At 42.1% G+C, this 12,442-nt stretch overlaps 1 protein-coding gene across 1 annotated transcript; it reads left to right on the plus strand.

The window, feature by feature from the left end:
* The first annotated feature begins 931 nt into the window (after positions 1–931).
* LOC120567579 (E3 ubiquitin/ISG15 ligase TRIM25-like) lies at positions 932–12,136 on the plus strand. The gene is made up of 12 exons (XM_039814494.1): positions 932–1,065; positions 1,383–2,010; positions 2,358–2,453; positions 2,691–2,924; positions 4,140–4,308; positions 7,828–7,893; positions 8,147–8,332; positions 9,493–9,537; positions 9,650–9,709; positions 10,661–10,795; positions 11,223–11,282; positions 11,375–12,136. Exons 2-12 carry the CDS (start codon positions 1,402–1,404, stop codon positions 11,905–11,907), a joined length of 2,193 nt encoding a protein of 730 aa, XP_039670428.1. The 5' UTR covers positions 932–1,065; positions 1,383–1,401; the 3' UTR covers positions 11,908–12,136.
* Positions 12,137–12,442: the final 306 nt, after the last annotated feature.

A 12,442-nucleotide genomic window follows, 5' to 3' on the forward strand; every position in this document is an offset into this window, starting at 1 on the left:
ATTAAATCTGGGCATTCTTATCAACCTGTATTTTACCATTTCATCAGGACTAAGAGTATAGTATGGTATGCCCCCTGCTGGTCGTATATTAAAATAAAATGCTCAAAGAGTAAAGTTCATGTTTTACAAATACGGATATTCATTATAGTATTGAGTGAGTACCATTGCAGTAACTATTTCCCTAAAAAAAATGTAATGTTTTTAATGATATTAAAATAAAGTTTGACGGTGTTAAAGCTAGAATGCCCACTATAGTGGAGCAAAATGAGGCAATTTTATCCTGATAAAAATAATTTAATAACTAATGTTAGTAATAACTAATAAAGTTATAAAACTGCAACCCAAATGTTTTATTTTTATAAGCACAGTAAAGTAAGAAAATGGCAAAGAAATAAGAGGTTCTAGGTTCTTTATCATGTTAAATAGTGTGTGGAAACCCACCCAGGCTTACAGAAATGGTTTAACCCAACTGCTCAGGAGCCACTGGGAATTTATGACTCTCACACGTTCAAACTGGTCAAAGTGGGCCAAAGGGCTCAAAATCACGTGAAATTAACGCGTTGTTCACGCGTCGTTAACACGTCATTACCACGTCAACAACGCGTTAACGATGCGTGAAAAGGTTGTCGCGTTGACGACGTGTTGTTAACGCGTTGACAACTTGTTGACAACGTGTTAACGTGTTGACAACGTGTTAGAAGTCACGTATTTTTGACCTCGTTGGCGTTCCATACTCAGGCGTCGTTAACGTGTCGTTAACACGTCATAAACACGTCAACAACGCGTTAACGAAGCGTGAAAAGGTTGTCGCGTTGACGACGTGTTGTTAACGCGTTGTTAACACGTTGATAACGTATTTTTGACCTCGTTGGCGTTCCATAGTATGACGTCGCGACACCACCCGACAGTCGTGTCGCAAAAGTGGATCTGTACGTCACAATTACAAGACACCGGGTTGCGACATCGCACCAGCTGCGCTCAGCACCGCTGCGGGACAGACGGTAAGCCGAACGTCGAGTTGGAGTGAGTGAGAAGTTGAACTAGCTACACACCCGAGGATTTAAGGTATTGTGGGGGATATTTCTTTTCGAGTAGCCTGTTCATGTGATTTAAAAAATGTCAATGTAAACATATAATGTCGAACTCAGCGTCGCGCTGAATGTTCAAACATCGTCTTGAGTAACATTTTAAGATTTTACACTGATGGTTTTACCATACGCACGGCAATTTTGCTAACCAAGTTAACTACGTTAAACTAGAGGAAAACCCGTCGACATTGAGAATAAATGTTGCTTTGGAAAATTAATCTTAAACGAGTATCGGGGTGTTTCTCTCTCAGTTTCGTTTTCATGCACTTGTTAAGTTTCGTTTCTCCCTGGCAGCGTCCTCTGACGTTTCATCATGGCCGAGATGGCCGAGAGTCAGTTTTCTCTGATGAGTCTGGAGGATGAACTGACCTGCAGCATCTGTCTGAGTCCCTTTGACTGTCCGGTGACCATCCCCTGCGGACACAACTTCTGCCAGGACTGCCTGCTCGCCACCTGGAAGGACTCGTACAGCTGTCCTCAGTGCCGGACCCTCTTCGCCACCAAACCGGAGCTGAAGAAAAACACGGTCCTCAGCAGCGTTGTGGAGACTTTCAACTTGAGGACGAGCAAGAGCGAGACCGGCCTGAAAGAAACGTCCGAGGAGACCAATGAAGCCGCGAAAAAACACAATGTCATACGTTGTGATGCATGTATGGAAGCAGAAGCGTCCCAGACCTGCCTCACCTGCATGGCCTCTTTCTGCGAGGAACACCTGCGGCCTCACCGGGAAAACCCAGTATTTCGTCTCCACCAACTGATCGAGCCTGTCGGCGACCTGTCGGAGCGCATCTGCCCGGACCACCACAAGCTGATGGAGCTCTTCTGCAGCCAACATGGCCGGCCAATCTGCAGCCTCTGCCTCCAGCAGGTCCACAAAGGCTGCTCCTTCATTTCTCCAGAGGAGCAGAGGAACATGAAAGAGGTAAAGTGTGTGTGTGTGTGTGTGTGTGTGTGTGTGTGTGTGTGTGTGTGTGTAACATCTGAATTTCATAAATTAAACCCACACTTCCAGAAACTGTGCACCTGTCTACATAAGCACAGCACATGCTGTCAACAGTTTCCATAGGGACTATTTCTGTGGCACAAACTAGTTCCAATGACAACCTTTTACAGATGGACCAGAGCAGGATACATTGTTGTGAGCACTTGTAAAAAACACCTGTGTGTGTGTGTGTGTGTGTGTGTGTGTGTGTGTGTGTGTGTGTGTGTGTGTGTGTGTGTGTGTGTGTGTCTGAATTAACTGAATGTATCATGTTTCTCCGTTTGTAGTCCGACCTGAGAGGCAAGTTAAGTTTGCTGGACGGGAAGATTACGAAGAATGAGAATGTGTTATCTCTAATGGGTGACATGCAGGACAAGCTAAAGGTAACCCTCGCCATTTGCTGTATTATTAATAATAATTCATAGTCTTCTTTTAAAACCTTGTGCCTTAAAAGAAGAAACTTGAAAAAAAGAGAAATGTATTTATTCTGTGATTCCTGTTCATTTGCAATCCGTAGCACTTGAGTTTTTGTATTTCTGTTATTTAGTCTAAGCCCTGTATTTACCTGTCTTCTTACCTACTGATCTATTTATGGATCATCTCATGATCCTCTCCCCCAGGACTCGGCGACCAACAGGAAGGCTGCTTTGGCAGCTGAGTATCAGCAGATCCGTGATATGTTGGCTCGAGAGGAGCGTGATGCTCTGATCACAGTGGACCGCGAGCTGGAGGGTGGTCAGACCAAACTCAAGGGTCTCGCGAAGAAGTTCACCGAAAACGTTGACACTTTGAGCAAAGCTAGAGAAGATATCCACAGTCTGCTGAGTCAGTCCCAAACTCTGGCCTTCCTACAGGTGAGACAACTGTGATTATCAATCTGAACAGCATCTATATAGTACAGTACACACACACACACACACGTACAATGCCTTGACATGGAACTGAAACTTTCTGAGAATTAAATGAACATTGATGGGTTCACACTTTTTCAACTCCATCCTAATACAACACTCACATGCTCATATGTACAGCAAAAGTGATCCCTTTCTAAAGTGATTTTAGTCACAAGTGATGGGGGACAAAATCCACAGTCCTAATTCCAAAGTTCAGCCGACTAATTTGAGTCTGACTTAGGTAAATCAATTGGTCTTAATATGACATTCCCTGTGCTTGCATGGGAACTGTATTTCCAAAACTCAAAACATGATTATCCCAAACTAAAGTAACTCTCTTGCAAATTGATGGCATTTCTGAGTAGTCCAACTAAGTCCAAAAAATTACAATATATGGCATGCCTGGCAAAGACATGTAGTGACTCTGCCAAAAGCCTGAAAATGTGAACCTGTCCTGCAGTTATACAAAGATGCAGAGCACACTTTCAGTTTAACATATTAGTATAATTTTATATATTTAATAGGGCTGTGCAATTAATCAAATTTTGATTGCGATTTTGATTTTGGCTCCTAACGATCGCAAAAACAACGTAATCGAGAAAAACAATTATTTTGCACATTACATTTTGCTAGTAAACCCTTCTTTTGTCTTCTGTTTTAAATGGAAAAAAAGTTCCACGGTGAAAGTGTTTTCCCTTTTGATTTGTTTAACTGTTTTTTAAGTTCAGTAAATGCACCATCTTTCCAAAAGTCAATGAGTAATCATGTTAAATAATCGTGATTTAACAATTGACCAAAATTATTATTTTTTTCCCCATAATCAAGCAGCCTTAATATTTAACGATGTCTTACCAGGATCATTCTAGTTACAACTTTTGAGGATTGACCTGATTAAATCTCTGAATTTAAGATCACACGTGACTGCACAATTCATATGTACAGGAGACAGAATGATTGTGAAGAAACCTGGGAACAGGCCAGATGTCGTTGCTGCTACGTTTCAACCGTCCCACTGCAATCTGACAACTTTATTCTGGCATCATTCCAGTGATATTTCAATTACAGTATTGCCTCGTATTTGATCAACGATATAAAATAGTATAGCTTTATCTCGACTGTTTTGAATTAAACCTTTTTTCCCGTCAAGCAAACAACATTGTGTTCCTCTACTCAAAGGCTTCGTTTAACCTGCCCCCGGCCGTCAACTTTGAACCTCACACCCCTCGAATCAACCTGGACTCCAAGAAGGTGACGGCAGCACAGGCCTTCTCTGCTGCCCTGAAGGAGCATCTGACAGACCTCCTGAAACAGCCGCTGGACGCCAGACTGCTGAAACTTAAACCAGGTAACTGTGCAGGTACATTGTGAGTGGGAGGCTTGACATCCGGAGATGTGTTATGAAATTATAACGAAGGCAAATCGTGTCCAACTTTTGTTGCAGAACTTAAGACTGGCATTGTTGCGCCTGGTGAGTTTGTGTCCTGTGGGAGATCCTGGGAGATGGAGTCAAATGTTGACTTTAGTGATGCACCGAAACGAAAATTCTTGGCCGAAACCGAAAACCGAAAAAAGAGGAAACCAAGACCGAAAACCGAAACCGAAACACCGAAAGAAATTAAGCCAATTATTAGTACCATTGCATTTATGGCTATGACTGTGTACTAACTTTACTAAAATCAAGGCATTGCAATTGTATAAATTAATATTAAAGTTTAATTAAAAAAATATCTAGCAGAAATATGGCTACAATCTGATAGTCACATACAGTATACAGTAGCCTAAGAACAGAATAGCTTACCTATTGTTATTATTATTATTATTATTAATAATTGAGGCACTTTCTTGCAGGATTTCACTGAACATATCAGACAACGAGGGTGCATGCCCCTCATCTGGTGCAGCGAGACAAGTCTTTTTTTTCTGCGCTCTGATCTCCTCCTGCGCTGGTCACCGCTCCGTCTCCGTCTCCACGCGGGTTCTCCGCATCCATCGCGGCCTGGATCATTTCTCGTGCGCCCTGCTTTATTTCCGCATCCAAGTAATGGTCTTTATAACGCGGATCAAGTACAGTCGTGATGAAGAGCAGAGGATCCGAACAGATCTCACTGAAACGTGTGCTGACAGACTCTAAGAGCACTTTTCATTGTTTTCACTCCGTGGTCCGTCTCAACCTCTTTACCTAGGAGACGCTTTGCAGGTGGAATGGATCGGGTACTGACTGAAAATTTTCGGTGGCCGAATATTCGGTGCATCCCTAGTTGACTTAATCAATGTTGTGTTTCGTGGTGGCGGGCTACTGGGACTGATCGGGGATCTGTGGCTCGGGAGGTTGAGCGGGTCGTTTGCTAAATTCATGGTTGGCGGTTTGATTCCCTAGCTGATCCTGTTCTCATGTGGAAGTGTCCTTGAGCAAGACACACCCAAGTTGCTCCAGATGGTAGCTTCGTAGCTTGCTGCTGTCAGTGTGCGAGTGTGTGTGAATCAGGTTTGACGGGATGAGGAGGAGGGAGGGGCGCGCTACCGTCCGTTTTGTTTGACAATACTTTGAACGTCAACAAGAAGTGACGTCCCCCAACATCGCTTAGAGCACCTTTTAATCAATATGGTTTTGCGCATGTAGTCTAGTCTTGTAGATTGAAATAACAGGGACATGATTTAAACATTGAAGCAGATCAAATGCCAATAAACCAAGCTATTCAGCTCAGTCTAATGTTTTCCAACTGAGGTCGGGATGAAATGCAGGTAGTGAAGTTTTCTAGTGAAAAGTGAAAGTGTGCTAGTGAAAGAGTACTCCAGTTGAAAAGATTCAAACGATGCGGCCGTTCCTAAACCGTTCTTTAACCATGTATTTTTATGGATATATAGCTAAATACTTAGACTTTAGACATTATACCTGGCCCTAACAAAAACCAACTACTGTAAAACCATAAAAGCTAAACCTAACCCTTCAAAAAAAATTTAACTAAACTAAAACTTGGGATGCCAGATTGTTCAGCCGGTATGATAACCGGATTATTACCTGCTTCTCATGGCTGATGCCTATAAGAAAACCAATTTAATTTCACATTTTTCTCTTTTAAAAAAGAGGTTGGCATCCTGTAGTTAATGTTAACTAGTTAATGTTAAGTAGTTAATGGACAGGGTAAGAAAGGCTAAGATGTAGTGAGGAAAGACGGGTGATTTAAGGTTGCACAGCTCTGGGATCTCATTTATAAACGTGGCGTACGCACAAAACGGGGCTGAAAATGTGCGTACGCCACTTCCCACGCAAAGGTTGTGATTTATAAAAAACAAACTTGACGGGAGACTGCGCGGTCCTCCACGCAAACTCTGACCCATGCATCCGCACATTTTGGAGACAAAATGAATTGACGACGCAGATGGTGCGGTGGTGAACTGAAGTCAGACTGCAGAGAGTAAATGGGAATAACAATTACTCATAATATTTTCTAGTATTGATGCCTCACGCACATTTCTTCACTCCATATCATCCACGTTACCATGAAGATGAAATCCAGCAGTGTTATTTGCGCTTGTACTGAGTGATAATTGTTCTATAAACTCCTCCAACTCAAATCTTAAATAAAAATTAGTTATTAATATTTAATCGGCGCTGTCTCACCGTCACAGAGTCCGCAACGGAGCGCAGGAGGAGGGGATGGCCCGACTCCATGGAATACAGGATAGCATCAAATACCCTAGCATTAGATAACGGGAGAACACAGTGTAAATAACTAAATATCTGTCTTTAATACTGTGCATATATCATAAAATGTTAAAGTCTGGAAATACAGCCGTTAAGCTCGCGCAATCGTTACCCTTAATGTCCTCGTTATCAGTCCGAACTTTAATACTGTTTGTGACAAAACCTGAATAAAGAAAAGTGTGTTTGCGTTTTACACTTTCTTTCGTCTTCAAATTGTATCTCGGGGTGGGGGGGTACCACTAGTTGATGCTGTGTTGGCAAGGTGTTAACAATCACAGTATGTTGTAAATATATAAATGGGGGAAACCGGCTGTTTCCAGAGGGAAATAGCAGACAGCTAAGTGTATTTTTTAAATAAATATTATATATAATCTTCAACTTTATCACTAAGGCTTGTTTGGATATAATATATAGTTCTGTTAATACGTCTGGTATATCAAAGCTGTTTTATAAGCACAGTTTTATAAATGAGACCCCAGACCTCTCCAAATCTAAGAAAAAAGTAGAGAAACTTTTGGAAGTGGGACCGTCTGAAATCGGAGGTTTTGGCTCACAGTGATTTAACATTTGTTTACTGTTAGAAAACTTGACTTAAAACTAACTTACTTTTTCCTCTTGTTATTATTAAACTGTTTGCATAGAATAATATTATACGGAGTACTCTAAACAAGATAACATGGAGCCATTGCGTGTCCTTGTCTGAGCACGGTGTGATGCTGAGGAAAGAACGGGCGATCCCTGACTAAATAAGGGAGACGTCCTCGACTCTGACAAGACAACAACTGACGACATCAAACTCTGTATTATGATTGTATTTCACACATAAATAAGCTACTGTTTGAGGCTTATGTTAGTCATTGTCTGTACTATTCTGTAGTGCTGAGACTGGCTCCTTGTTGAGTTCACAAGTCAAAATTAACATTGATATAACTTCAGTGGTCCTGTCTGTTCTTGATAATGCAATTATTCTAACATTTACGTAATTATTTGAAGCTTTGGAATAATTCATATATCAATTTCCCATTCCCAGCCTAATATATATATATATTGTGTAACACTCTACTAATTAAAAATTCCAAACTATTATAACCTTGGTGTGAATGGGATGAGAGGCAAATTGTAAGCGCTATGTAAATGCAGTCCACTTCCCATTCACAGATGGGAAAGCAGATCCTGACTCGGCATCCGCAACTTCTGGAAGTACTGGATCCCAGCCGAAATCTGGTATGTTATAACCTACGGGTATGATAAACATTCATACATAATGAGAAAAAAAGAAGCAAAATGTGTTTGTTTTTTTTGCTAGTCAATATGTACGTTTAGGTGCAGTACTGCACCTTCTGAGGTTTTGAAAAAATACCTTCATACATCTCTGTCAGGCATATAATTTAAGTGCTTGCAAACAATTTGATGAGCTTTTTTTTTTTGAAAAAAAATGTGCACAAAATGTCTTCTGATTTCACCCTCTCTGTTTCAGAAGAACCCAAGCCGGAAAAGCAGAAAAGAGGGCCCAGGTCCCACAGTCCAGGTCGTCCACCCATCCAGCCATCATTCCAGCCAGTTCATGGACCTGGTTTTGTGGGGCCACATGGGAACTTCTATCGACACCAGCATCCACCTGGCCTTTTCAGGGGTTCTCAGTTTATGGCAGGACAAAGGCCAGGTAAATAAAATATACACACACAGAGTACATCAGTTTTCATTGTGGTTGTATCACTTTTCTACTAAAACGTATGCAATCAGAGTCATTTGTAAAATGCTAGAGCAGATACATTGTTAAGTGGGAAACTTAATGGATGAAGATCCCTTAAAGTATCGTGAAGCCAACCATGTCCAATTTTGTTGCAGATATTAGCACTGGAATTTTGGGTGAGTTGGTTCGTGGTGCGATTGGTGGAATAAGAAATCAAAACAATAGTGCTACGCTTGAACAGGTTTCATGCTTCTCGTGGTCAGCAGAGTCGCAGCGGTGCGGACAGCGCGGTCCAAGCAGTCGGAGCGGCCAGTCATTGCAACGCCAGTCAGACCCTCCCCTCGCATTGCCAGACCTTCCTCCACGGCGCTGCGGAGGAGGGTCTGGCTAGTCCACACAACATTCCTGGATAGGAGAAAAAAAACGTGCTCGGGTTTATTGGCTTTTTTTTTTTATAACCAATCGCAATCTTCTTTGGCGGCGCTAAGCGCCAGACAGAGCAACGGTGCTTCTGCAAAATAGCCTCGGGAAGGAACTTGTTTCCCGAAATGGCTGGAGTTTAGAATGCCAGCACAAAGAAAGAGGAAGGTGAGGGACATCCGGCGGAACCTCTGGCGGAAACCGGAACTATCCTGTAGATGAAACGTCTTCGATATAGACTAGTGAGACCCAGTCCGTGATGTCACCAAATCTTGGAGGCGCACGGCTCGGCGCCTCAGACCCTCGGCACACAGTCGCCCAGGTCGCAGTTGCGTAATATCGCCATCAACACCGCTCTGACCACGAGAAGCGTGGAACACGTTTTACTCTACTCCAGTATAATATTCCTCAAATTTGTGGATGCGGTATTGGGGTAACTGTCTGAAACCATGTTGATTAACAGACTATTTTAATGACTTCTTTAAATCTCTTTTTGTATCTTTCAAGTGCAATGCAACACTGTGTGTTGACAATTATTATACTGTAGGTGGAATATCTTTTCCCATCTTGGTTCATTTGTATAACCCAGTCACTTTTTTCCCCTTTTTCTATTGTTGTAAACTCTTGAGCTGCTGTAATGTGTGAATTTCCCCGGTGTGGGATCAGTAAAGTTTGATCTTATCTAATGACACTATCTGGCATGTTCTCAGGAGCTTATCGGGGCTTTACGCCTTTCAACCCTTCCCAGGAAACTGGTATGTTCATCTCTCAAACACATATGTGAATGACAAGCATTTTATAACGCATGCCAATTGATTTGGTTCAAGAATAACATGCCTTTTTCTTTTGCCTTTTCCTGTCTCTCAGAGCTGATGTGGACAGATCAAGGGTTTCAACCCAAAGCAGGCCCAAAGAAGAAACCTCAAAGTAAGGAAATGTCTGTTTATTAGACAACATCTAGCTGAAACTAATGCATTCTAAAACAACACATCATACCCTCATGAAGGTTCTATTGTCCAGTTTGATGTTGTGTTGGTTCAACTTAATGCTCATTTTAGAGCCTGTAGTTTTCGATGCTATTGATCTCTTAACTCTGGAATCCTAACTTCATCCCAGGTGGTATTAAAAAGGATTGCATTTAACTTAGAGAATCCTAGGGGTACCCTGATTACCACAGAGCATAGGAAATCTGTGCCTGTAATTATGAGCACACATGTCGTTTTATGTTAATCATGTGACGTCAAATGGATCATTTGTTAGATAACTTTGTTATTAGTATTGCATGGAGCTAACTGACTGAGTGCTGCTTATTTGCCAAATAGATGTAGAAGTTATGCTATCTGTGTTAGAAGTTACTTAAGCATTATGCTGCCAAACTAAACAAACTAAACCAAACTAAACACCAACGTTCAGGGAGAGTGGAATAACCCTGACCAAACCCGCAAGTTATCATATTCAACCAGTGAGAATGCGGCGGGGAGAGGAGGCGGGGCTATGCCGTCTCTGCAATAGAGTGTGTGTCAGCTCGCTGTCGGAGGGAAGAGAGAGCAGAAAGCTCAGCGGCTACCAGTGCATCAATACTGCAGAAAATGAGTATTAAAACCATTTAAAAATTAAAAAGTGATCACTACTGATGGCAGATAGAGGCCAAGAATTGGTTGCCAATTTCTCAAAATGACTGTCGAGCCCTGGATGTGTGTGTTTATTTTTATTTTTTTACTCCAACCCATTTATATTAATGAGGGAAGACTCTTGTGTAACGTGTCACTGCCTCTACCTGATCATTGTTTTAATTCATGTCACATAACACTTAGCTCTTCAGATATTTCACTGCAGTTACATAACAAAACAATTTGTTTTTATTTTTTTTATCTTTAGAACAAAAACCTCCCCAAGCCAAAGAGGACAACATGGGAAAAAAGGATCAAGCCTGTTCAATGGAGAACCTGTTGGAGTTCGGTGGGAGCGACGAACCCAGAGGCTGTATCCTGTATCCAAAACCAGAAAACCAAGGTAGATTTCTCTCTTTTTTTTCTCCCCCCTCTCTCCCTCCCTCCCTCTCTCAACTTTTTTTATTTTTTTTTTTTTTTTTTTTTTTTTTTTTTTTTTTTTTTTTTTTTTTTTTTTTTTTTTTTTTTTCCCCCCACAATTTTTTTTTTTTTTTTTTTCTGTTCCTTTCTTCCTCGTCAAACCCTGGCTCCTAAATTACCCACAATCCAGCACTAACTAACACTGTCTCAAGTGACATCACTTACGGCAATTTATTAGACTGTGTGCAGCTCCCTCTGGAGCCACAAAAGGCTTTATACAACTTTTTCTCATATGCAGGAGAGTACTCCAGCACCCCTAAACTGACTTTAACGTTTTCCCTTTTTAAAGCTTGTATTTGTTATCCCGGAGCCGAACAAATAACAAAGGTCTTTTTCGTCTTCTGTTGTAGAAACGTCGGACATTCCCCCAAACATAACATCTGCTGAGAAAAGAACTGAGCTTCTGAAATGTAAGTGCATGAGCGCAGCAGGCATCTGCCCCTCATAAAGTAGTACAGTAGCAACCACGGCCTTTATTTATTTTTTTTCTGTCCCCCACCAGATGGCACGATACTCACTTTGGATCCAAAGACGGCCCACAAACGCATCGCACTGAGCGAGGGCTTCACTAAGGCCTCTGTGTCAGACGAGCACGCAAACTACCCCGACTGCCCCGAACGCTTCGCCGTCTGCTCCCAGGTGCTCGCCTCCAAGGGCTTCTCTAGAGGCCGCCACTACTGGGAAGTCCGGCTGAGCAGCAGCAACTTCATTGGCGTAGGCTTGGCCTACAGCAGCATTGACCGCAAAGGTCCCACCAGTCGACTGGGCCGCAACGCCCACTCCTGGTGCGTGGAGTGGTTTAACGTCAAGCTGTCGGCTTGGTACAACAGCGGTGAGACCGTGCTGGTCAATCCCAATCCAAAGCGCATAGGTGTGCTGTTGGATTGTGACGAGGGCACTGCTACGTTCTATAACGTGGCCGACAGGGCATACCCCTTCCACTCCTTTGTGTTCCCCTTTGCTGAAGCGGTGTATCCGGCTTTCTGGATTTTCTCAAGTGGCTCGTCCATTTCTTTGTGCAAGCTGCAGGCATGAGGAGCATATGCAATTTAATGGCATATGCAGGCAGGCAAACGCATGTATACAGTCAATCCTTTGTTCTAATCGCGATCATTAATGATGGAAAAGAATACTTTCCTAGTTGTACTAAGTGTTTATAACAGCACAAATGTCAACATATTGGATATACCCAAGATTATTTAAAAAAAAAAAAAATCACTTTCCATATCAACAGACAGTTATACCTCCAGCTGAATGCTTATGGCATTTTGTGCTGTTGGAATGGTCAGGTGAACCAATGATTATGCCCACTATTAGTGCTTACTTAGTGTTAGTTCTGCTTTAAACCAAGAAAATGAAGGAATAGATGGTGGTGGTTGATCTGCCCAGCCTGAGAACATTAGTCCAAAGACAGCTTTAAGCATCACAACTGAAATGGATGTCAAGAGTTAATGGCATGTCATAGCTACTGTAAGTCCCTAGCTGTTGTCGTTAGCTATGCTAGCTGTGATTCACAGCCGCTGAATTAGTGGTTGTGTGACAAACAAAAACAAGATGGCTTTACAACACA

The sequence above is a fragment of the Perca fluviatilis genome, chromosome 1, assembly GCF_010015445.1.
Source record: "Perca fluviatilis chromosome 1, GENO_Pfluv_1.0, whole genome shotgun sequence".
Taxonomy (NCBI): Eukaryota; Metazoa; Chordata; class Actinopteri; order Perciformes; family Percidae; genus Perca; species Perca fluviatilis.